This window comes from Salvelinus alpinus, chromosome 18 (assembly GCF_045679555.1).
Source record: "Salvelinus alpinus chromosome 18, SLU_Salpinus.1, whole genome shotgun sequence".
In the NCBI taxonomy this organism is placed as follows: domain Eukaryota; kingdom Metazoa; phylum Chordata; class Actinopteri; order Salmoniformes; family Salmonidae; genus Salvelinus; species Salvelinus alpinus.
The window spans coordinates 15,254,579-15,281,606 of record NC_092103.1 but is presented as its reverse complement, the minus strand read 5'-3'; the positions used below and the strand labels follow the sequence as shown (position 1 = coordinate 15,281,606).

Genomic DNA, 27,028 nt, shown 5'->3' with positions numbered 1-27,028 from the left:
TACAATAACATCCCAAAAAAGGAATGGAAATATTTTATTTTACAGTACAAACATACAGTATATGGACATATGTATATTCAAATACAAAGACAGCTAACATGCGTAGCTAACATTCATATATGAGGGGATAACATTGTTCCCATTTCTAACAGTCAACAAATGCTTGTCTGCGAAGGTTTCATTCTTTGTAAAAGTCGGATGCACATTTGACTTGAAAGAACAATCTTCAATATCAGGAGGGTGTTGCCATAGCTCAAGTACATTTGCAGTATGCTATACTGTATACCAGTATGCTAGGCTGGTCAGTCAAACATCGCAACGGCAATAAGTACTTTGTTTCTATTGGTCAGTAACTTGTTAATGCACATGGAAATCTAACTTTTGATTCCAAATTGATGGCAGTGGCAGCACAACAATTTTGGTGTGCAGGATGGTATAGATAGAAGACGCATGCTCTTGGTTTTCCTTGTGCAAGTTTTTTTTTAGCTCATTCCACACAGTGCCATAGATACAGTATAATAGGAGATGAATTGCATGCACTTTAATCATAGCGCTGCATGATTGGCTATTGCTTTATTGAGATAGTATTACTGGTTTATTGCTTTGCTATTGAATTGATTATCGATTGATAACATTTAGTGCATTGTTTATATTCTTGCATAAAAAAGTATGTTGTGACAGATACAGGTTGTCATCAAAACTGCATGCTAAATTCATAACATACCAACTGTTAATCTGTGTATATTTGCATAGTTACTCATTCATATTTTCAATGCAGTCCATTTGTAAAAACATAAGTGTCAGAAGCTACTAGACAGTAGAAGCTTAAACCTTCCCCTGATCAAAAGCTCATAACAACCCAAAACCAAACCATAAACAGAGCTTTCTAATAGTTTGTCAGTGTACTTAGTCAGTGACGTGCAGTCAGGGTAGGCCCTGTTGACCCTGTGATAATGTAATAAAAAAAGCTGTTATGAAAAGCCAAAAAAACAATAATTTTTTTGTTCATGTTTTTTCTCGGTGAATCTGGTGTTTTTTTTATGCAAAACCTCAGGAAAGGCGCTAGGGTATTCATGCCTTCCTTTCCAGCCATTCAAATCGTTGACACTGCGGCCGTTCCTGACTCCAGTCACTGTTAATAGACAGGGTCAGCTTAGGCATCGCTGCTTTGCCTAGCTTGAAGTATCTTCATGTGTTGTATTGAGCCAATTTCATATAGGCATGCGTATTGCCTAAACATGTTGTGTGGGTATTGCCTGGGGTAAACTGTGCATATTTGGACATGTCTACATGATTTCACGCTTGCACCGCTTGAACTGAACAAAGCTAGCTAGCTAGCAAAAATAACCTGACAAATTGACACTATACTGCACCTCAAACAATTTTCCAAGTTGACATAATGGAACGCACTGTTTAGAGGGTTCAAAGAGTGGAATGTCAACTAAAATTAAAGTTAAGACCATAGAGAGGCAGCATACAGGATCTCTACAAGACGTGGCATGACAGGTGTCATGTGTCAGGCAGGTGAAAAGTGAGTACTGGGCTGTCCAATTGTTTGAAACATCATTACCAATTAAGACTTTTTACCCCGACTTTTAGACATCTTGGACATTTGCTTTAGCTTTGTGGACGTAATGGGAATGGGAATTACTTTTTGAGTCAATGTGAAAATGGAACCGAAGGAGGCCTTGGAGATGTGTATCCCACACGACCGTTTGAATGCATTTTTCAGTCATTTCGATTGTTGATATGAACATTTTGTTAGAACCTTATTTATTATATACAGTGGGGAGAACAAGTATTTGATACACTGCCGATTTTGCAGGTTTTCCTACTTACAAAGCATGTAGAGGTCTGTAATTTTTATCATAGGTACACTTCAACTGTGAGAGGCGGAATCCAAAATAAAACAAAAATCCAGAAAATCACATTGTATGATTTTTAAGTAATTAATTTGCATTTTATTGCATGACATAAGTATTTGATCACCTACCAACCAGTAAGAATTCCGGCTCTCACAGACCTGTTAGTTTTACTTTAAGAAGCCCTCCTGTTCTCCACTCATTACCTGTATTAACTGCACCTGTTTGAACTCATTACCTGTATAAAAGACACCTGTCCACACACTCAATCAAACAGACTCCAACCTCTCCACAATGGCCAAGACCAGAAAGCTGTGTAAGGACATCAGGGATAAAATTGTAGACCTGCACAAGGCTGGGATGGGCTACAGGACAATAGGCAAGCAGCTTGGTGAGAAGGCAACAACTGTTGGCGCAATTATTAGAAAATGGAAGAAGTTCAAGATGACGGTCAATCACCCTCGGTCTGGGGCTCCATGCAAGATCTCACCTCGTGGGGCATCAATGATCATGAGGAACGTGAGGGATCAGCCCAGAACTACACGACAGGACCTGGTCAATGACCTGAAGAGAGCTGGGACCACAGTCTCAAAGAAAACCATTAGTAACACATTACGCCGTCATGGATTAAAATACTGCAGCACACGCAAGGTCCCCCTGCTCAAGCCAGCGCATGTCCAAGCCCGTCTGAAGTTTGCCAATGACCATCTGGATGATCCAGAGGAGGAATGGGAGAAGGTCATGTGGTCTGATGAGACAAAAATAGAGCTTTTTGGTCTAAACTCCACTTGCCGTGTTTGGAGGAAGAAGAAGGATGAGTACAGCCCCAAGAACACCATCCCAATCGTGAAGCATGGAGGTGGAAACATCATTCTTTGGGGATGCTTTTCTGCAAAGGGGACAGGACGACTGCACCGTATTGAGGGGAGGATGGATGGGGCCATGTATCGCGAGATCTTGGCCAACAACCTCCTTCCCTCAGTAAGAGCATTGAAGATGGGTCGTGGCTGGGTCTTCCAGCATGACAACGACCCGCAACACACAGCCAGGGCAACTAAGGAGTGGCTCCGTAAGAAGCATCTCAAGGTCCCGGAGTGGCCTAGCCAGTCTCCAGCCCTGAACCCAATAGAAAATCTTTGGAGGGAGCTGAAAGTCCGTATTGCCCAGCGACAGCCCCGAAACCTGAAGGATCTGGAGAAGGTCTGTATGGAGGAGTGGGCCAAAATCCCTGCTGCAGTGTGTGCAAACCTGGTCAAGAACTACAGGAAACGTATGATCTCTGTAATTGCAAACAAAGGTTTCTGTACTAAATATTAAGTTCTGCTTTTCTGATGTATCAAATACTTATGTCATGCAATAAAATGCTAATTAATTACTTAAAAATCATACAATGTGATTTTCTGGATTTTTGTTTTAGATTCCGTCTCTCACAGTTGAAGTGTACCTATGATAAAAATGACAGACCTCTACATGCTTTGTAAGTAGGAAAACCTGCAAAATCAGCAGTGTATCAAATACTTGTTCTCCCCACTGTACGTGTGTGTGTAATAATATTTCACATGATAATATTATTATGTGTGTGTGTGTGTTTACGCGAGAAGCGCATTGGAAGAATTGTAAATCCACTGTGAAAGGCTATGGAGTTAGTGTTGCAAATTATTCGGATGAAATGTGTCCATATATTAGTCTTTTAGTGCCACCTACCAGTTGTAATTGTGGATGCTAGATTTGTCTATTGCTGAGTTGAGCAGTGCATCATTTTGTAAGATGATATGAAATATGTCGCAATCGTATCTTGGCTACATAGGTATTTACATTTGTGACTCGTTTCAGTTAACTAGGCATATGTTGTGCATCACTACTTGTGAAAATGTAAACATTTTAAAAATCAAAATGTGTTTTTGGGCAGAAATGCCTTCTGGGACATGTGAAATTTCATGTGCCTTAATAACAAACTTGTATGCAATCTGTAAATACGAATAAAAAATTGTTAAATTACGAGCTTAGTTGGTTTAGCCACGGAAAAAGACAGGAACCTTCCCGCTAGCCAGGATTGGCTGACATAATGGATGGACTGGACATGCCAAGAGATGAGTTCAGATTGTTCTGCCATGTAGCACGCTTCTGTCTATAACATAAGCTGCTCAGTATGTGTAGGTAATCCTTTCTAACGCAGCTTTTTTTTAAAGATATCACGAAGAACTACAAAAGTGTTGTTAATGCGCTCCACTTTTTGGAGGACCACGTTTTGAAATCAGTGGAATGTCCGGTGAAAGCAGAGTATGATAGCTAAGGAGATGGAGAAAATTCTGGCGTTTGATAGCAAATATGCGGAGGGAGTCAAAAATAGAACACACTGTTCTATCTAGGCTGTTGTGTAAAACACCAGTCTCCGGATTACATCTTCAAACTAAAAGAAACTATGGCATCCGTGAGAGGGAGAAGCGTTCATCCATGTACACGGGTCAGAGAGTCTAGCTAGCTACATTTTCAGAAATGAACTGTTTCTAATTTTGTCAGAAAGTAATTTTCATTGCAAGTTAAAGCGTACTGTTAGCTAGCTAGCTAACGTTAGCTGGCTGGATCGCTAGCTTACGTTACATGTATGATCTGTGTAGTAATATTATTTGTATCTAAGAGCCATTTGCATTGCTAGTTATAGCCTAATGTTAGCGAGCTAGCTAAAATTGAACCTAGTTGGCTAGTTTTTAGCTACCAGCAGATTCATGCAGGCTAGTAACGTTATGAGTTGGGATTATCGTTTATTGTTTAACTAGCTAGCTACATGTCTAAACAAAAAACTCCACTATAAGCAATCATTTCACTGTACCGTTTACACATTCTGTATCCTGTGCATGTGACAAGTAAACTTTGATTTTATTTGATAAAGTTTGTGTTTACCAGAGATGGTAAGGTGAAGAACAAAATGACCTGCACCAAAGTCAAATTAGGATATAACATTAGGCCAATGAGACAGTGTTCAAGTTCTAAAATTCTCCAGTAGAATGCCCTTTTATTTTGTCACACTCACAACCTTAAGCTATTTTCTGTAATTAGCTCACCATTAACTTGTAAATAATGATCTTGTTGTGAGTTTATTTTCCTGTAATAAAGAATATAAATTAGTTGAAGTAAAGACATTGTCAGCAATATGATATGGTCATTATTTGAACTGGCTAGCCAGCTAACTCAACATTAGATAGCTGGCTAACAAGCAAGAAACGAACCACAACATTGTTTAGAAAGTTGGTTGGTTTTAGTTGCCTAGTTTGCTAGATTGACACATACTAAATACATTTTTAAACGGATGGATTTATTGGTGTTAAAATACACCAGTTATGCTATTTTGGACCACCAGGGTGCTGATTACATGCAGCCTGTCAGTTTTGTGTTTATACTTTTTCATAACAACAACGACAAGTTTGTTGTCGGACGACAATAGAATGTCCATGATGTTACTGCGACAACTGTCTACAGACATGACGCTAGACATAGTGTAAACCAGCCTTAAGTCTTGAAAGCTTTGGTTGTTTAGTACACTACAGTACTCACTCTGCATAGCACATGGCCTCACATGTGAATCCTTAAAGAGATGGGTGGGGCTAAGGCTTAAGAGGGTGTGAACGATTCTGAATTGGAGTAGACAAAGATGAGCTCTCCAGTAGGTGTACCAAAATATTCAAGGGACATTTTCTCAAAAGTGGGGTTATAAGTTTATCAACGTTCTAAGCAGAATTACTTTCCCATTGTTCCTCAACTGTAGTGTATGATATACCATTTTCTAGATCTCTGAGTCTCTACTTTTATCCAATGTAAAAAACACCATTTCAAATTTTGATGCATAAGACCGAATCGAGCCGGTTGGTCACATTTGGTGAACATTGTTGTCAATTTTGGTTAATAGCCTGTGTCATTCTGGTTGTTGGAGCTATCTGTTGTATGGTGAACTTGGGCTTCATGAAGGTTTATTTGTGAGTAAATCTGGCTTTGATAACAGCCAGTGCTTACCCAGACACCAACCACACGTCACTGCTTAAAGTGTGCCCTAACTGGCCACTAAATAAAATACCATAAAAGAGTGCTGGTGCTGCGTAGTAATAAAAAAGGTGGAAGATCCTCACTTGCACAGGTTCGTCGTGTCCATATTCAAAAAGCGAATGTTCATTCTTGTCTCGATCTCAATATCTTTCAGTATCTGAAAATAAATTGTTTTACTACCAGTATATTACATAGTTACTAAACTCTGATGATGCCTTCAACTATGTGTACTCTAATAACAAGACAACAATTGTGCTGCTATTGGCAAACAGCAAACAGCAGAGGGATGGGGCTGGAGAAATGTAACCACTTTAATATTCTAAGACAGAGCAATGGATGCAAGGACAGACCATCCATCATATCAAAATGATAGTTTTAACCATATTTTGAAGCTATACAGTGTTTGTTTGCAAAACCATTGAAAAAGAAAAGCTAAAGCCATGACTTTTTTTTAGATACAAAATTATGTTTTATTACAAACCTTTAGGAAATGTTCAAAAGTGATCCCCTCGTAAAACTCATCTGGTTCCTGAGAATGAAGAATGAGATTATTGAATATAATTAAAAAAACAACTAATAATAGGTTCCAGGTCTAACACTCAGAGTGAGGAATATAATGTTTATAAAGCAGCCGTACCATGTGACCCATGGAGATACTGGCTACCTCCAGCATGGCAGCGTCTGCTATGCCTTTAGCCGTTTCCTTCCCCAGGGCTCCACTCCGAGACAGCAGCTCCTCCACTACCTACAGTACATACAGAGGCAAGGCAGTCACGGTTACAACAGTGATAGGCCGATAGTGTATTTTTGTATTTCGAAAGATAGGGCTGAGCAGTGGCTTACATGTCGGTACTCCTCCAGAGTGATTGTTCCGTCATTGTCTGTGTCGTGCATGTTAAACAGGACTGGGGAAAAAAATAAGAAAGTGTTAAACTCTTTTCTGTTGGTCTGTCTTTACAAATATTTCCTTAACAAAAGGTCTGCAAGTGTCACGAGGCATCACTGTAATGCATTTGCTGAGTAATGCTGTATATTATGGGATATTTTTGTTATTGTTTGTTTATTTATCTTTTGCAGAAGCAGCAGCTAATCTTCCTGGGATCCACAAAAAACACAAAACATGACAAGTAACAAAACACTGATACACTGTGTGGAGGAAAAATGTATAGTCTGGAGGGACAGGCTTGAATTGTACGTCTTGTCTCATACAATCATTGGTTCCTGTAGGTGCTGGGTAGAGATATGAGGGGGAGACTGTCATGACCCCCCCCAGAGCCCTTTTGGAAGAATACCCAGAATATGTTCTATAAGTTAAGATATGAGACGGTGCCAGACACACGCAGGAACCAACCCTATGAACCATGCCTATGTAGCTTGTCTGTGTAAGCAGTACATAAGAGAAGTAACGGGACTGCCCGGCAGAGCTCACTTCAGACCGGTACTTTATGCATCTAAGTTTGACTGTGACCTCTCCAGCTTGCTGACAATAAATAGTGATTCATTTAAAATTGACTTCGAGTGTCCCTGTGTTGAATTTCGATGACAATTTGATCAGTGATTCCACCTGTGGAGCATCCCAGTGAAGGTCTGCAAGGGAGACATAGTGAAAAAGCGTAAGTGAATTTCCCGTCTGACCAAAGACAACGTGGACCCGCCCAGACCAGACTTTTACTGAGAGCTGCCCGGGAGAAGATACCTGATCTGTGAACCTCTGAGGGACATGTCATCTGAATTTTAGTAAGTCAATTTAAATTAATTTGTATAATTAAAACTAAAATAAAACTAAACATAAAATGGTACTACTAGTCTTGAGGCTAGAACTAGTCTTAAGAGAAGACTAGAGTGAGGGCAAGTAACGGTACCTTGGTAAAGCCCTGCTGACACCTGTCTGTAGGCATTTATAAGAGAAGTGTCTACGTGGTCTGCAGCCACTACTAATAGCACGAGGTGTTATTCAGCATGAGGTGTAATTTGTTTATGTATAGGAAGTAGTGGCAAGAAAAATGTTGAAGATACATATTGTGCATAGGAAATAACAACGAGAATCATTCAAGATGCAAATGGAGTAATAAGGGACATTACTGAGTGTGTTTGGGAATAGTACTAAGTGAATGTGAGAGTTGTGCGAGTGTGGAAAGGACGTGTTAAGCTGATTTAAATGTGGATAATAAGAGAAATTATTAGTGTTAAGAGAAGAGAAAATGTGGATAATCAGTGGTAAACTGAGTTCAACAAAGGATTTACATTTGGGATAATAAGAAGGTTTAACTTTGGATAGTAAGAGGATTGAAATTTGGATATTAAGCTGATTGGAATTTAGATAATAACAGGATTGAAATTTGGATAATAAGAGATATTATTATTACTATTAAGTACTGAGTGAATGAGAGTGTCAGGGGACTAGCTCCGGTGTGAAAAATGTGTGTTTGAATGAATAACCCACCCAGTTCCGTGTGAGCTGAGTTTTCCAGTTCTGTGTGAGCTGAGTTTTCCAGTTCCGTGTGAGCTGAGTATTCCAGTTCCGTGTGAGCTGAGTTTTCCAGTTCCGTGTGAGCTGAGTTTTCCAGTTCCGTGTGAGCTGAGTTTTCCAGTTCCGTGTGAGCTGAGTTTTCCAGTTCCGTGTGAGCTGAGTTTTCCAGTTCCGTGTGAGCTGAGTTTTCCAGTTCCGTGTGAGCTGAGTTTTCCAGTTCCGTGTGAGCTGAGATTTCCAGTTCCGTGTGAGCTGAGTTTTCCAGTTCTGTGTGAGCTGAGATTTCCAGTTCCGTGTGAGCTGAGTTTTCCAGTTCTGTGTGAGCTGAGATTTCCAGTTCCGTGTGAGCTGAGTTTTCCAGTTCTGTGTGAGCTGAGTTTTCCAGTTCCGTGTGAGCTGAGTTTTCCAGTTCTGTGTGAGCTGAGTTTTTCGATCTATAACGTTATCTAGGGGTTCTGTCCACCACCGCCCGTCGATCTACAGGTAGTGAGCACTGTCAGGAGAAGCCATTGAAAAGTTTAAGAGGGTAACAGCTGAGATGGGAAAGGGCTGTTCATTTATGCCCCCGGACACTGAGATTTCCTCGAGAACATGATATGTGTACCTCTCGGGCTAGCTGCGCTGTGATCGTTGCTGGTGGTGTGGATGCAAATACCTAAGTTGATTTATAACCATATATAGGGATTCTGTGTATGTGAAGAGATGAAAGGAGAGAGTACTATTCCTGAATATGCTGTTAAATAGAACGCTAGTGTAAATTTCAACTTAAATGTTATTTGTCACATGCGCCGAATACAATACACCTTACAGTGAAATGCTTACTTACAAACCCTAAACCAACAATGCAGTTTAAGACAAAAAGTGTAAAGAAAGTAGGTACAAAAATAAACTGAAGTAAATAAAAAATAAAAAAATAAGAAAAATAACAAATAATTAAGGAGCAACAATAAAATAACAGTAGCGAGGCTATATACAGGGGGTACCGGTACAGAATCAATGTGTGGGGGCACCGGTTAGTCGTGGTAATTGAGGTAATATGCACATGTATGTAGAGGTAAAGTGACTATGCATGGATAAAACAGAGAGTAGCAGCAGCATAAAAATGGGTTTGTGGGGGGCAATTTAAATAGTCCGGGTAGCCATTTGATTAGCTGTTCAGGAGTATTACAGCTTGAGGGTAGAAGCTGTTAAGAAGTGTTTTGGACCTAGAATTGGCACTCTGGTACTGCTTAATGTGGCACATTTTTGGGCCTTCCTCTGACACCGCCTGGTATAGAGGTCCTGGATGGCAGGAAGCTCGGCCACAGTGATGTCCTGAGCCGTACGCACTACCCTCTGTAGTGCCTTGTGGTCGGAGGCTGAGTAGTTGCCAAACCAGGCGGTGATGCAACAGGCCAGAATGCTCTCGATGGTACAGCTGTAGAACGTTTTGAGGATCTGAAGACCCATGCCACATCTTTTCAGTCTCCTGAGGGGGAATAGGCATTGTCATGCTCTCTTCACAACTGTCTCGGTGTGCTTGGACCATGATAGTTTGTTGGTGATGTGGACACCAAGGAACTTGAAGCTCTCAACCTAGTCCACTACAGCCCCGTCGATGAGAATGGGGGCATGTTTGGTCCTCTTTTTTCTGTAGTCCACAATCATCTCCCTTGTCTTGATCAATTTGAGGGAGAGGTTGTTATCTTGGCACCACACTGCCAGGTCTCTGACCTCCTCCCTATAGGCTGTCTCATCGTTGTCGGTGATCAGGCCAAACACTGTTGTGCCGTCGGCCAACTCAATGATGGTGTTGGAGTCATGCTTGGCCATGCAGTCATGGGTGAACAGGGAGTACAGGAGGGGACTGAGCACGCACCCCTGAGGGGCCCCCATGTTGAGGATCAGCGTGGTAGATGTGTTGTTACCTACCCTTACCACCTGGGGGTGGCCCGTCAGCAAGTCCAGGATCCAGTTGCAGAGGAAGGTGTGTAGTCCCAGGGTCCTTAGCTTAGTGATGAACTTTGAGGGCACTATGGTGTTGAAGGCTGAGCTGTAGTCAATGAATAGCATTCTCATGTAGGTGTTCCTTTTGTCCAGGTGGGAAAGGGCAGTGTGGATTGCAATAGAGATTGTATCATCTCTGGATCTGTTGGGCCGGTATGCAAATTGGAGTGGGTCTAGGGATTCTGGCATAATGGTGTTGATGTGAGCCATGATCAGTTTTTCAAAGCACTTCATGGCTACAGATGTGAGTGCTACAGGTCGGTAGTCATTTAGGCAAGATACCTTGGTGTTCTTGGGCACAGGGACTATGGTGGTCTGCTTGAAACATGTTGGTATTACAGACTCGGTCAGGGACAGGTTGAAAATATCAGTGAAGACATTTGCCAGTTGGTCAGCGCATGCTCAGAGTACACATCCTGGCCTTGTGAATGTTGACCTGCTGAAAGGTATTACTCACATCGGCTACGGAGAGCATGATCACACAGTCGTCCAGAAGAGTTGATCTTCTCATGCATGCTTCAGTGTTGCTTGCCTCGAAGCAAGCATAGAAGTTATTTAGCTCGTCTGGTAGGCTTGTGTTACTGGGCAGCTCTTGGCTGGGCTTCCCTTTGTAGTCCGTAATAGTTTGCAAGCCCTGCCACATCCGACAAGCGTCGCAGCCAGTGTAGTACGATTCGATCTTAGTCCTGTATTGACAATTTGCCTGTTTAATGGTTCATCGGAGGGCATAGCAGGATTTCTTACAAGCGTCCAGGTTAGAGTCCCACTCCTTGAAAGCGGCAGCTCTACCCTTTAGCTCAGTGAGAATGTTGCCTGTAATCCATGGCTTCTGGTTTGGTTTTTTAAAGTATTGTCACTGTGAGGACGATGTCATCGATGCACTTATTGATGAAGCCAGTGACTGATGTGGTGTACTCCTCAATTCCATCGAAAGAATTCCGGAACATATTCCAGTTTGTGCTAGCAAAATAGTCCTTTAGCTTAGCATCTGCGTCATCTGAACAGTTCCTTATTGAGCGAGTCACTGGTACTTCCTGCTTTAGTTTTGGCTTGTAAGCAGGAATCAGGAGGGTAGAGTTATGATCAGATTTGCCAAATGGAGGGCGAGGCAGAGCTTTATACGCGTCTCTGTGTGTGGAGGAAAGGTGGTCACGACTCAGTGAAACATACGATATTACAGTTTTTAATATCCCATTGGTAGGATAGTCATGATCGGAGGTAATCCATTTTGTTATCCAATGATTGCACGTTGGCTAATAGGACTGATGGTAGAGGGGGATTACTCACTCGCCGTCGGATCCTTACAAGGCACCCTGACTTATGTCCCCGTCGGGTGTCTGAAGTAAATACTTTGCGTCCGACTCATTCAAGATAAAATCTTTGTCCAGTACAAGGTGAGTAATCGCTGTCCTGATATCCATAAGCTCTTTTAGGTCATAAGAGACGGTGGCAGAAACATTATGTACAAAATGAGTTACAAATAACGTGAAAAAACACACACAATATCACAGTTGGTTAGGAGCCCGTAAAACGGCAGCCAACTCCTCCGGCGCCATCATCATCAGATATTTAATATTTAAACCCCTTTATGAATAGAACACTAGTGTAAAGGAGGAATTTGTGAAGAAGAGTATAATGGGTTACTAGAGATTTGATAAAGTAACAATGGAAATAATAATAATAATAATAATATACAACTTGCACACCCACACATAGACGTACGCAAGTGGTGTAAAAAGTATTAAGATAAATGTTCAGAGTTGGCCCTTTATGGATCATTTGATGAAGATAAGGTTAAAGCATTGTATGACTGTCTAAAGGGTCTGGGAAATAAAGTCTCGGGCAAAGATTGACTCGACTTACCCCTAACAATAAAACTATGAACGCTTATGGGACTTCCTCAACCCCGGTAATACATGCCCTGTTGAAAGCAACCAATGAATGTTGAACATGATTTTCTGTATTCACCTACTCAACCGTTTAACTTGCTAGGTAGAGACCTATTATGGACAGAGCATGCCATCGATAGAGGACTGATAGACAGTGCCAGCCTAGTTATAGTGAAAGTTGATGCCAGATGCAGACTCTAGTCTCGAGAGCTACCTTAAAAAAGGAAGCTACTTCCAAAGTTTATTTCTTCCCTTCTGAATTGGCCGATGTATTTTATAAGGGAGCTCCCAAATTAAGTAAGGCCTGGACATTTTGTTTGTTTTTACCCTACATTTTACCACACACCAGCACCCACACACAGCCCACCTGTTATGAATATTTGTTAGTGGTGTTAACACTGTGTTTGATTTATTGTGTGGGGTCTTTATATTTTGGTTTTAGTGGGTTTTTCATTGGTTAGAAAGGATGCACCTTAAAGGGTACACAAATAACATTTTCTGAGGTATCTATTGTCCGATTTTTGTTTGCACACATGTAAATTCTCTTGATAAGAAATGCCTTTAAATAATGAGTCTGAAGTACACAAAATGTTTGAAACGAAACACTCACTTAAATGGGGTTTAATGACCTTTGACCTCTGTTCTGATTTTCTGGTGAGGCCTGATCACGCTCACTAGAAAGGCTAGAGACATTGGGCGAGATTTAAATGTAATATGTAAAAACTGATAATTACAAAGAAGTTTATAATTTATCAATAGTCTTATGTGTGATTCGGACCACGATATAGAGAGAGATAGAGCGAGAGCGCTGCCCCTGAACGAGGGAAACCTTTCTCTAGTCTATTTTACTATTCCTTGAATTACCTTATGGGATACAATTATTTTAAGATGGAGTTATCAAGGGTTGTAATTCTAAGTTTATTTGTTATTTTGATTTAACCGGCATTGTTGTTGTTTTTTTGAGACGCATGAATCATGATGTGAGTTATGTGTCAAAAGGGAAGAAGTGTATTGTTGTTGTTGTTTTGTGTGTATTGTTGTTATTGTTTTGTTTATTAGTTTTTTTCTTGCTTCAACACAAATCTCACCAGATTGGGTCTGCTGGATGGTTGGGACTTCTCCCTAAGGATTAGCCCTCTAACTCCTTGACAATGTAACTCTGCGGTGAGATCGGTAAGATGATATGGGAGTATAAGCCAATTTGCAAAAATGGATTCAACTGTGTGCTGTTATTCTCTTTGACATTTGTCTTGACATTTGCATGAAGAATATTGGTAGAAGTAATACAGTTCATTCAGAAAGTATTCAGACCCCTTGACTTTTTCCACATTTTGTTACATTACAGCCTTATCCTAAAATGTATTAAATAGAATGTTTTCCTCATCAATCTACACACAATACCCTATAATGACAAAGCAAAAACAGGGTTTTAGAAATTTAGCAAATGTATTAAAACTAGAAAACAGGAATACCTTATTTACATAAGTATTCAGACCCTTTGCTATGAGACTTGAAATTGAGCTCAGGTGGATCCTGTTTCCATTGATCATCAATCAATCAATCAAATGTATTTATAAAGCCCTTCTTACATCAGCTGATGCACAAAGTGCTGTACAGAAACCCAGCCTAAAACCCCAAACAGCAAGCAATGCAGGTGTAGAAGCATGGTGGCTAGGAAAAACTCCCTAGAAAGGCCGGAACCTAGGAAGAAACCTAGAGAGGAACCAGGCTATGAGGGGTTGCCAGTCCTCTTCTGGCTGTGCTGGGTGGAGATTATAACAGAACATGGCCAAGATGTTCAAATGTCCTTGAGATGTTTCCACAACTTGATTGGAGTCCACCTGTCATAAATTCAATTGATTGGACATGATTTGGAAAGGCACACACCTGTCTATATAAGGTCCAACAGTTGACAGTGCATGTTAGAGCAAAAACCAAGCCATGAGGTCGAAGGAATTGTCTGTAGAGCTCAGAGACAGGATTATGTCGAGGCACAGATCTGGGGAACCGTACCAAAAAATGTCCGCAGCATTGAAGGTCCCCAAGAACACAGTGGCCTCCATCATTGGTTGGAACCACCAAGACTCTTCCTAGAGCTGGCCACCTGGCCAAACTGATCAATCGGGGGAGAAGGGCCTTGGTCAGAGAGGTGACCAAGAACCCGATGGTCACTCTGACAGAGCTCCAGAATTCCTCTGTGGAGATGGGAGAATCTTCCAGAAGGACAACCATCTCTGCAGCACTCCATCAATCAGGCCTTTATGGTAGAGTTGCCAGACGGAAGTCACTTCTCAGTAAAAGGCACATGACAGCCCGCTTGGAGTTTGCCAAAAGGCACCTAAAGACTATCAGACCATGACAAACAAGATTCTTTGGTCTGATGAAACCAAGATTGAACTCTTTGGCCTGAATGGCAAGCGTCACGTCTGGAGGAAACCTGGCACTATCCCTACGGTGAAGCATGGTGGTGGCAGCATCATGCTGTGGGATTTCTTTTTGGCGGCAGTTACTGGGAACCTAGTCAGGATCGAAGAGAAAGATGAACAGAGCAAAGCACAGAGAGATCTTTGTTGAAAACCTGCTCCAGAGCGCTCAGGACCTCTGACTGGAGCGAAGGTTCACCTTCCAACAGGACAACGAACTTAAGCACACAGGCAAGACAACGCAGGAGGGACAAGTCTAAAAATCGGTTTGCCTTTTCATTATTGTGGGTAGATTGTTGAGGTTGGAAAAAACGATTAAATTAATTTTAGAATACGGCTGTAACGTAACAGCATGTGGAAAAAGTCAAGGGCTCTGAATACTTTCCGAATGCACTGTGTACTGCATGTCAATGTAAACGTACATACAGTGTCGGTGTGGGCCTGTCTCTGAGACAGAATGTTTCTATAAGGCTGAGATAAGTCCCGAGCCAAATGGACCAACGCAGGCCTGGAGTAGTGGCCCAGAAGATGGTAATCGTAGAAGGAGTCCTGAGCCAAAGGGACCAACACAGGCCTGGAGTGGCCCAGAAGTGATAGAAGTGCAGATGGTGATGATGTGCAAGTAGAGATACTGGGGTGCAAAAGTGAAAGAAGATAAATAACAATGGGGATGTGGTAGTTGGGATGAGGTAGTTGGGTGTGCTATTTACAGATTGGCTGTGTACAGGTACAGTGATGGGTAAGCTGCTCTGACAGCTGATGCTTAAATTTAGAGAGGGAGATATAAGTCTCCAGATTCAGTGATTTTTGCAATTTGTTCCAGTCATTGGCAGCAGAGAATTGGAAGGAAAGGCGGTCAAAGGAAGTGTTGGCTTTGGGGATGACCAGTGAAATATATCTGCTGGAGCGAGTGCTATGGGTGGGTGTTGCTATGGTGACCAGTGGGCTGAGATAAGGCAGGGCTTTATCTAGCAAAGACTTATAGATGACCTGGAGCCAGTGGGTTTGGCGACGAATCTGTAGCGAGGGCCAGCCAACGAGAGCATACAGGTCACAGTGGTGGGTAGTATATGGGGCTTTGGTAACAAAACGAATGGCACTGTGATAGACTACATCCAGTTTGCTGAGTAGAGTGCTGGAGGCTATTTTGTAAATGACATCGCCGAAGTCAAGGATCGGTAGGATAGTCAGTTTTACGAGGATATGTTTGGCAGCATGAGTGAAGGAGGCTTTGTTGCGAAATAGGAAGCCGATTCTAGATTTAATTTAGGATTGGAGATGCCTAATGTGAGTCTGGAAGGAGAGTTTACAGTCTAACCAGACACCTAGGTATTTGCAGTTGTCCACATATTCTAAGTCAACCGTCCAGAGTAGTGATGCTAGAAGGGCGGGCGGGTGCGGGCAGCAATCGGTTGAAGAACATGCATTTAGTTTTACTAGCATTTCAAAGAAAAGGATGTGGTGATTGACAGAGTCGAAAGCCTTGGCCAGGTCGATGAAGACTGCTGCACAGTACTGTCTTTTATCGATGGCGGTTATGATATCGTTTAGGATATTGTCCGGGGTAGGGGTAGCCAGGTGGAAAGCATGGCCGGCCGTAGAAAAATGCTTATTGAAATGATCGATTATCGTAGATTTATTGGTGGTGCCAGTGTTTCCTAGTCTCAGTGCAGTGGGCAGCTGGGAGGAGGTGCTCTTATTCTCCATGGACTTTACAGTGTGCCAAAACGTTTTGGAATTAGTGCTACAGGATGCAAATTTCTTTTTGAAAAAGCTAACCTTAGCTTTCCTAACTGACTGTGTATATTGGTTCCTGACTTCCCTGAAAAGTTGCATATCGCGGGGGCTATTCGATGCTAATCCCACAGGATGTTTTTGTGCTGGTCAAGGACAGTCAAGTCTGGGGTGAACCAGGGGCTATATCTGTTCTTAGTTCTACATTTTTTGAATGGGGCATGATTATTTAAGATGGTGAGGAGAGCATTTTTAAAGAGCAACCAGGCATCCACTACCGATGGGATGAGGTCAATATCCTTCCAGGATACCCGGGCCAGGTCGATTAGAAAGGCCTGCTCGCTGAAGTGTTTTAGGGAGCGTTTGACAGTGATGAGGGGTGGTCGTTTGATAGTAGAACCAGTACGTACGCAGGCAATGAGGCAGTGATTGCTGAGATCCTTGTTGAAGACAGCAGAGGTGTATTTAGAGGGCAAGTTGGTCAGGATGATATCTAAGAGGGTGCCTATGGTTACAGATTTAGGGTTGTACCTGGTAGGTTCCTTGATAATTTGTGTGAGAATGAGGGCATCTAGCTTAGATTGTAGGATGGCCGGGGTGTTAAGCATATCCCAGTTTAGGTCACCTAACAGTACGAACTCTGAAGATAGATGGGGGGCAATCAATTCACCTATGGTGTCCAGGGCACAGCTGGGGGCTGAAGGGAGTCTATAACAAGCGGCAACGGTGAGAGACTTGTTTCTAGAAAGGTGGATTTTTAAAAGTAGAAGCTCAAATTTTTTGGTCACAGACCTGGATAGTATGACAGAACTCTGCAGGCTATCTCTGCAGTAGATTGCAACTCCGCCCCCTTTGGCAGTTCTATCTTGAAGGAAAATGTTGTAGTTGGGGATGGAAATGTCAGGATTTTTGGCCGCCTTCCTAAGCCAGGATTCAGACACGGCTAGGACATCCGGGTTGGTGGAGTGTGCTAAAGCAGTGAATAAAACAAACTTAGGGAGGATGTCAGGTTTTGGCCAAGACTGTTCGGGTTTTGGTCACTAGATGTCCCCATTGCACCTTTTTTGTACCTTTTGTTTTTTCTTGCTCTAATTATTGTTTGCACCTGTGGGTCGTTCCCTTGTTAGTATTTAAACCCTGTGTGTTCCTCAGTTCCTTGCTCAGTGTTTGTAAGTTAGCACCCAGCCCCAGCCTTGTTTTATACAGATATTTCTCTTGTTGGATTTTCCAGAGGTTCTCTGGTTTAGTTCTTGTGTATTATTTGAGTAGTCTTTTGAGGTTTGTTTTTCCCTGCTGTTTTTTACCACTTTGTGGAGTTTCTTTTGTATTGTGGAGGATTTCCATTTTGTGCCTCTTGGCTTTATTTTTGGACATTGTGGATTTAGTTTCTTTGCCTGAAGATTTTGTTCTTTAATTAAACCACCATCTCTAGTACTGCTGTGTCTGCCTCATCTTCTGGGTTCTGACGATTATTAGTGACTGTTTCTCGCACCGGGTCCTGACAGAGGAGGCTTCTAATGTTAACATGCATGAAACCAAGGCTTTTACAGATACAGAAGTCAACAAATGAGAGCGCCTGGGGAATGGGAGTGGTGCTGAGGGCTGCAGGGCCTGGGTTAACCTCTACATCACCAGAGGAACAGAGGAGGAGGAGGATAAGGGTACAGCTAAAGGCTATAAGAACTGGTCGTCTAGTGCGTTCGGAACAGAGAGTAAAAGGAGCAGATTTCTGGGTGTGGAAGAATAGATTCAAGGCATAATGTACAGACAAGGGTATGGTAGGATGTGAGTACAGTGGAGATAAACCTAGGCATTGAGTGATGATGAGAGAGGTTTTGTCTCTAGAGGCATCAGTTAAGCCAGGTGAGGTCACCGCATGTGTGGGGGGTGGAACAAAAGGGCCATCTAAGGCATATTTGGCAGGGCTGGGGGTTCTACAGTGAAATAAGACAATAATCACTAACCAAAACAGCAATAGACAAGGCATTAGGGAGAGGCATGTGTAGCCAAGTGATCATAGGGTCCAATGAGTAGCAATAGGTGAGTCAGGGAGCCATTACGTAGTTGCTACTACGCTAGGCGAGCTGGAGAAACAGCGATTCAGACAGCTAGCGGGCCGGCGACGTCACAATGGAAGAGCCTGTTGAAACCACCTCGGACGATTACGTCGGCAGACCAGTCGTGATGGACCTAGGGATGACCAAATTGCTCTGGAACAATTGAATGGGGAACTAAAAGAATTGCGTAAATTGGCTCTGAAAAACAGAGAGGGTCTTGACTATCTTTTGGCAGGTCAAGGGGGCACTCGTCCAATCATTAACGATGAATGCTGTACTTTTGTCCCAGATCACTCTTCTAATATGACTGATCTCACCGAATACATTGCCACTGTGGCTAAGAATAATTCCCCACAACCAGAGTGTTAGCTTGCAACTTGGTTGGAATCCCTGTTTGGAAGTTGAGGATCCCAAATTGCCAAAATAATTGCATAATTGTGTTATTAACATGGTGTGTATGTGTGTGTATTTTTGATAAATTCACTCCTGTTAATAAAAGTATAACCTTTATTATGATGATACTAATTAGATTGTATAACCCAGAATGAAGGGTTTGAAAGTGTCTCTCATTAAATGTTTAACAATTATTATCATAGAAGTGATAAAAGTAGGGAATGTGGTGGAAAAATGTATAGACTGGGGGGACAGCCTTGAATTGTACATCTTGTCTCACTCAATCATTGGTTCCTATACGTGCTGGGTAGAGATAAGAGGGGGAGACAGTCATGACCCCCTCAGACCTTTTGGCATAACGCCCAGCTCGCTGACAATAAAGAGTGATTAATTTAATATTGACTTTGAGCGTCCCTGTGTTGAATTTCCACGACAACTGATAGACAAGGAGAGTCACACAAATGTAAAATACAACGCTATACAAACAATACAACAACAAAATGACACCAACAATACAACTATAAAATAATGTGCGCGTTCGAGTGTGTCTGTGTGTGTGTGTATGCCCTCACAGTCCCTATTGTTCCATGAGAAGTTGCTGAATCCATTTTGTAAAGGTCACTTTAATATAGATCTGTTGTATCCCAGCAGAAAGTTGACAGATTATTGAGCCCATTATTGATTCCAGTCACAGTGTGAGCCATAGTACACCTCAAACGTGCACAGTATCTTGTACAACCAATGTTTTCAATGTCATTGTAGTAAGTACACACGCTAACAATAATGTTGGGTATCCATTTCAATGTAGTGTAACACTTGCCAGTGATACTGAACTGCAATACATCTATCTTAACACCACTCCATACAGTAACATTTTAATGATGGCACTCACAGCGGAGTTTTTCCCTCCTGATAATCTCTCTCTGTTCCTCTGTCATGTCCAGTGCTGGAGGTCTGAAGTGGGACATGACCACCAGGAACTCCTCAAAGCTGATCTCCTGGACAGTCCCCTCACCATTCTGATGGAAGTTTCTATAGAGGCATACGAGCAAGGAACATAAATATCTTCATTGTGTGAACATATATTTTCTGTATTGCTCATTAGAAATTAACCTTCTAGGCACTTCACATAAATGTCAAAGAAATGGATACCGTATACAATATGGTAATAGCTCCAACTTGCATATTGATATCTTAGGTTGTGTGACTGCCATATAGATTATACATATTCAATCCTTTCCGATCTACACAAATATAGTGGGTAGGGGTAGCTAGGGGTTGTTTTTGGACCAGGCTCACATTTGACTAATCCTGTGCGGTACCACCAAACCTACTGTATAATGAAAATCATACTATGTAGGTTAAAGCTGGGGGCATATTGAGAGCAGTTAACCTTAAGTCTTGTTCTTGTTGAGGTACTTAACATAAACATGATAAACACCAACCTTTTGTCAAAGAAGGCCTCTATAATTTGGGTTCGGATCGGATTGCATGACAGGTCTGGAATTGTGTTGAGGTCATCTCGTCTACAAGTGAAAAGACAAGAAGATAATTAGGTTTGCAGCAGGAAGCTGGTCAATTATAACACCTGCTAAACAAAAGGCAAAACAAAACCTGTTAGGCTGGTTTATGCTAAAGAGATGGGAAGAACCACTTAATCAGAAATGCATTATGCCAGGAATACACCCATGTGTGTCTAAAACCCCCAAAGTAACAACAGCACAAGTTAAAAATAAAGTGTGTTAGGATGTGTATGAATGCCAAAAATGATTAGAGAGTCCTACCTCAGCATGTCTTCATTGTGGCTCAACTGCTTGAATCTTTTATGCAGGATTCCAATCTGCTCGAAGGAAACTGAGGAACAAAAAAGGGACTGTCATGAGTCCAAGACAGAGAGGTACATCCTGCCAAACTACCACAGCAGGTTAGAGGCCTAGATGGATGGAGCGGAAATTATGTGCATCTTCAAGAAGCATCTCCAATTAGCAAAATGCCAGGCAGCACATCAGTTACCACTGAATTAGCAGGAAACCATGACAAACTGCAGAGTAATGCTGTTAATGGAACACAATTGTTTTTTAATCTTTGCAAATACAATTTATGTTTGTGTCCTGTTCTTATCTCTAATGTATCATTCAGGCTGCCTGATTTGACATCCCCAGGCCTAACACATTATACACACGGTGTAAGCAGAGAGCAGTGCTGAATGTTTATTCAGCATCTATTTTCAGTTGATGCCATCTTTCCTCATGTGAAAAGTGTATATTTGTATATTCAGATGTAAAAACTATTTCACTTTGCATTCTTTCATTGTCATTGTCTATGTGAGTGCATAGAGTATAGAGAAATACATTGTTTTTAAATGTATATTTCTAATGTAACTTAAATAAACTGTAAATTACATGTAGTCGGAAAGAGAAAAAAAGTGTTCTGGCTGAACAACAGGGATAAGCTCAAAGTATTGAAATTCATTCAAACAAGGACTGATGTCTAACAATCGCCACAATATTTGAATTGAGAGCGAGTGAGTGTTTATGAGTGAGTGAGTGATTGTGTGAGTGAGACAAAGTGAGTGAGTGTTTTTCAGTGTGTACAAACAATACATTCCTCAGGTTATTGTATGGACAAACTAGTATGAGCTAATATTGGATTACCAGTGGTATGAGGAAACTCACTGAGGGTGGGGATTTCAGACAATGTTAGAGACAGTGAAAAAAAAAGCCTCTTTGTTCATGGCCTCATTGCTTGCATTCTTTCTGAAGCTATAAACACAATATCTAATCTATTATTCATGGTGGTTCAATCAAGCCTACACTGTAAACGTACATAAGATACCCAGAGAAAAAAGTTGCTACTCCACATGCAATTTGCAGGTTGAATATTTTATAGCCACTGCATGGAGATACAGTACCTGGCCTATACTAGTGTCTTTCTATCATCATGTCAGAATACAGCCCTTAAATAAATATAGGAGATTCATCTGGTCTAATACTATTACCAAGTTTCATTTCTTTCATCTGACTTTAGTCACAAGGACATTCCATAGTTGCTCAAACTGTAAAGGGGTGCGTAACTGGTGGCAGGGAAGTCAGACGCAGGAGAGCAGAACTAGGTAGTAGCCGGAGCAGTTTAATCCAAAAAACCCGACGCGCACCAGTAAACAAGTGCACAAGCACTTACAACAAACAATTCCACACAAAAACACGGGGGGAACAGAGGGTTAAATACACAACAAATAATGAGGGAAATGGAAACCAGGTGTGTAGGAAAACAAGACAAAACAAATGGAGAATGAAAAGTGGATCGACGATGGCTAGAAGACCGGTGACGCCGACCGAACAAAGAGAGGAAACGACTTCGGTGGAAGTCGTGACACAAACAGTCTTCTCCTTGTTCGGCTTTTAATTTAGACATGGTAGTGTGATAGAATGAAATGTGCCTGAGTGCTATAATGAAAATAATACTACAGTATCATAATGTGTACCAGCAAGCAATATGCTAATCATGGTATATGAATGTTGATAATACGATCTGTGTGCTCAGTGATGTCTGTTTTTGCTGTGTTTGATTGGTTATGCCTAGGAATTCCTATAGTGGGTTGGAGAGGCTATATTGACACGCCTGGTGCCAAAATTGATGATGACATACACTGAGTGTACTAAACATTAGGAACACCTGACTTTCCATGACAGACTGACCAAGTGAATCCAGGTGAAATCTATGATCCCTTAGTGATGTCACCTGTGAAATCCACTTCAATCAGTGTAGATGAAGGGGAGGAGACAGGTTAAAGAATGGTTTTTAAGTCTTGTAAGAGGGTGAATGGGCAAGAGAAAAGATTTAAGCCCCTTTGAACAGGGTATGGTAGTACAGTAGGTGCCAGGCGCACCGGTTTGAGTGTGTCAATAACGACAATGGTGATGGGGTTTTCACGCTCAACAGTTTCCTGTGTGTATCAAAAATGGTCCACCACCCAAAGGTCATCCAGCCAACTGTGGGAAGCATTGGAATCAACATTGGCCAGCATCCCTGTGGAACGCTTTCAACACCTTTTCCGAATGTTTATATACTCAAAGTATGTCGCTCAGCTGAGAGTCGAGTGGAGATGAATGGATTAATTTCAGTAGTCCTGATGAGCCCTTCCCTGATAGCTACACTGAACAAAAATATAAACGCAACATAAAGTAAAGTGTTGGTCCCATGTTTCATGAGCTGAAATAAAAGATCCCAGAAATGTTCCATACGCACAAAAAAAATATTTCTGTTTACATCCCTGTTAGTGAGCTGTTCTCCTTTGTCAAGAAGATCCATCCACCTGACAGGTGTGGCATATCAAAAAGCTGATTAAACAGCATGATCATTACACAAGTGCACCTTGTGCTGGGGACAATAAAAGGCCACTCTAAAATGTGCAGTTGTGTCGCACAACACAATGTCACAGATGTATAAAGTTTTGAGGGAGCATGCAATTGGCATGCTGACTGCAGGCATGTCCACACGAGCTGTTGCCAGATAATTTAATGTTAATTTCTCTACCATAAGCCGCCTGTAAGGGGTGCTTAACTGGTGGCAGGGAAGTCAGACGCAGGAGAGCAGAACTAGGTAATAGCCGGAGCAGTTTAATTACAAAACCAATGGCATAAAGAAATAACATGGGTACAAATCTCGACACGCACCAGTAAACATGTGCACAAGCACTTACAACAAACAATTCCACACAAAGACATGGGGGGAACAGAGGGTTAAATACACAACAATAAATGAGGGCAATGAAAACCAGGTGTGTAGGAAAACAAGACAAAACAAATGGAAAATAAAAAGTGGCTCGACAATGGCTAGAAGACCGGTGACGCCGACCGCCGCCCGAACAAGGAGAGGAACCGACTTCGGTGGAAGTTGTGACACCGCCTCCAACACAGTTTTAGAGAATTTGGCAGTACATTCAACCAGCCTCAACCACAGATCATGTGTATCGCATTGTGTGGGCAAGTGGTTTGCTGATGTCAACATTGCGAACAGAGTGCCCCATGAAGGCGATGGGGTTATGGTATGGGCAGGCATAAGCTACGGACAACGAACACAATTACATTTTATCTATGGAAATTGTGATGCACAGAGATACCGTGACGAGATCTTGAGACCCATTGTCGTGCCATTCATTCGCCGCCATCACCTCATGTTTCAGCATGATAATGCACAGCCCCATGTCACAAGGATCTGTACACAATTCCTGGAAGCTGAAAATGTCCCTGTTCTTCCATGGTCTGCATACTCACCAGACATGTCACCCCACCCATTGACTCTGAATCGATGTGTACGACAGTGTATTCCAATTCCCGCCAATATCCAGCAACTTCGCACAGCCACTGAAGAGGAGTGGGACAACATTCCACAGGCCACAATCAACAGCCTGATCAACTCTATGCAAAGGAGATGTGGTGCGCTGCATGAGGCAAATTGTGGTCGCACCAGATACTGACTGGTTGTCTAATCTACGCCCCTACCTTTTTTTAAGGTATCTGTGACCTATAGATGCATATCTGTATTTCCAGTCATGTGAAATCCATAGATTAGGGCCAAAGTCATTTATTTCAATTGACTGATTTCCTCATATGTACTGTAACTCAATAAAATATTTGAAATTGTTCCATGTTGCATTTATATTTTTGTTCAGTATAGTTTATGCTGGCAAGAAGAGCAGCATGGCACTAGTTAAAATGAAATTATGCTTATTTCAATGGGAGAAATAACTGGTAGTATTTGTCACCTTGACCTGCCAATTAGCTAACGTAACAACAAGCCGATGAGAATGACCAGTGCAATATCAAGGTACTTGCCAACGTGAGTTGCTTCTCACTGGGCAACTGTATCACATGTTGCCGGCATTAGCTAACGTGGCCAATTTGTCCATCCCACTTGATTTTATTTAGAATAGGATAGCAGCCTACACAATAAATAATTTGTAACCATCTCGATGTCACCGTGATACAGTCTAACTACAATGGGGAGAGTTTGTGCTGCAAGCCGGCACCACAACAACACAGGCACGGTGTTCTTCACTTCCACTTGTTCAAGAACTGCTGTCCGGCAGTAAAGAGAGGGAAGTAGCTAGATAGAGTAGCAAATATAAGGCCAGGGTGACAGCTAAAGCACATTTATTGCAGTGATTTTCACTGAAAATGTACAACTACGGCATTAACATCTACATTTTAGTTTTAAAAAACGGAAGAATTACGGAATGATTCTGAACACTCCCAAGTTCCAATCATGGTAGCCAAGTTTCAAATTATCGCTGAAGTTTCTAGCCACAAGCATAAGCTAGCTAGCTGGGAAGTGTTCATCAGGACGACTAACGGAACCAAATCCGTTTGTCTCCCCGGCCCCTCTCAGTTGCGTTATCAGTTTGGGCACGGGCGTGCCCATATAGCTTCTCCCATACGGGGCAGGTCGCACGGAGCTTTCCAGTTCATTCATTACACTGACGTGAAGCTGAAGTAACTTCTCTGTGTGATTAATTTCTATGTTTCCCCCTATCAGGTACGAATTCGATTTAGAATATATTTCAAATCCAATCAAATAAAATGTTATTTGTCACATGCTTTGTAGACAACAGGTGTAGAATAACAGTGAAACGCGTACTTAGGGTCCTTTTCCGACAATGCACATTTGTGGCCTGCTGGAGGTCATTTTGCAGGGCTCTGGCAGTGCTCCTCCTTGCACAAAGGCGGAGGTAGCGGTCCTGCTGCTGGGTTGTTGCCCTCCTACGGCCTCCTCCACGTCTCCTGATGTACTGGCCTGTCTCCTGGTAGCGCCTCCATGCTCTGGACACTACGCTGACAGACACAGCAAACCTTCTTGCCACAGCTCGCATTGATGTGCCATCCTGGATGAGCTGCACTACCTGAGCCACTTGTGTGGGTTGTAGACTCCGTCTCATGCTACCACTAGAGTGAAAGCACCGCCAGCATTCAAAAGTGACCAAAACATCAGCCAGGAAGCATAGGAACTGAGAAGTGGTCTGTGGTCACCACCTGCAGAACCACTCCTTTATTGGGGGTGTCTTGCTAATTGCCTATAATTTCCACCTTTTGTCTATTCCATTTGCACAACAGCATGTGAAATTTATTGTCAATCATTGTTGCTTCCTAAGTGGACAGTTTGATTTCACAGAAGTGTGATTGACTTGGAGTTACATTGTGTTGTTTAAGTGTTCCCTTTATTTTTTTGAGCAGTGTATTTATTTGTGCACTTGAGAAATGTATGTAAATTGTAAATTGTTGATGATTTTATGCAAAAGATGAATTACACTGATGTGAAGCTGAAGCAACCTCTGTGTGATTCATTTCTATATCCCCCCCTTTCAGGGGTATAACAGTAGCTCTTCTCCTTGCAAGGCATCCGGGAAAACACTGCTATAGGCTACTTGTAAAGATTCTCATCCAGTAGTGCTGTCGCCAACAGCAATCTATAACTCATGTTGTTTTGCTCTGTAAATAGCCCCCAGAACACCTACCACACATGATGACGTTGTTATGGGGATCCTGTATTGTAGGGCGTTTCATTTCACAATAATGATACACTTTAGCGCAGGATTACATAAGCCCAGAAATATGATTATTCTCAACAATTATAATCGTATCCTACAGGAAAAAAACGTAATACTCACAGCCGGTCTTCTCTGAGAGATCTCTGTATTCGAATTCATCAGGTAACGACTGTAATGCACCCATAACTCTGTAAACACGCTAGGCGACCAATCCAGACGCATGAAAATAACGATTGGTCTCGCTCAAGACAACGCAGGTAGGATACTGAACTCGAAACGGTGTCAGTTCAATGGAACAGATATTCTTTCATTATCATATCCCCAACAACAAATCATGTCACAGGTCGATATGTACTGTAGGCTGCAAGGTCCTAATGTAAATGCATTTCAAGCTGCCAGCCTCTGCTGAGCGCGCACTTCCGCAACTTGGCTATCCAACGACACAACACTTTCTTCAACAGTGCATTATTTAGGTTCCTGTGATCTAGTTCTCATACTACAGTCAGCAGTGTCCTACTTAGGCTACATTGTAGTACAGTACGACATTCAATGTTGAACGCTTTATTACATGAGCTGCATTCATATCACTTGCCCTGAAGTCCTCTGTAATGTAACCCAGTCATATAAAAG

At 42.0% G+C, this 27,028-nt stretch overlaps 1 protein-coding gene across 1 annotated transcript; it reads right to left on the bottom strand.

Moving 5' to 3' along the window:
* On the bottom strand, window positions 1–26,875 carry tescb (tescalcin b). Its single transcript, XM_071350355.1, has 8 exons — window positions 26,519–26,875; window positions 20,637–20,706; window positions 20,298–20,378; window positions 19,745–19,884; window positions 6,744–6,805; window positions 6,538–6,645; window positions 6,382–6,429; window positions 1–6,057 (listed from the first exon to the last, which is right to left on the bottom strand). The coding sequence occupies exons 1-8, from the start codon at window positions 26,580–26,582 to the stop codon at window positions 5,980–5,982; spliced, it is 651 nt and encodes a 216-aa protein (XP_071206456.1). The 5' UTR covers window positions 26,583–26,875; the 3' UTR covers window positions 1–5,979.
* Window positions 26,876–27,028: the final 153 nt, after the last annotated feature.

What these genes read in the sequence shown, in the direction of transcription:
- tescb (XM_071350355.1), bottom strand. Translation starts at nt 26,582, where the DNA reads ATGGGTGCATTACAGTCGTTACCTGATGAATTCGAATACAGAGATCTC. An exon ending in GAGGCCTTCTTTGACAAAAG is followed by an intron (nt 19,885 to 20,297) that starts GTTGGTGTTTAT and finishes ATGCCTCTATAG; the next exon opens with AAACTTCCATCAGAATGGTG. An exon ending in GTATCTCCATGGGTCACATG is followed by an intron (nt 6,430 to 6,537) that starts GTACGGCTGCTT and finishes CTTCATTCTCAG; the next exon opens with GAACCAGATGAGTTTTACGA.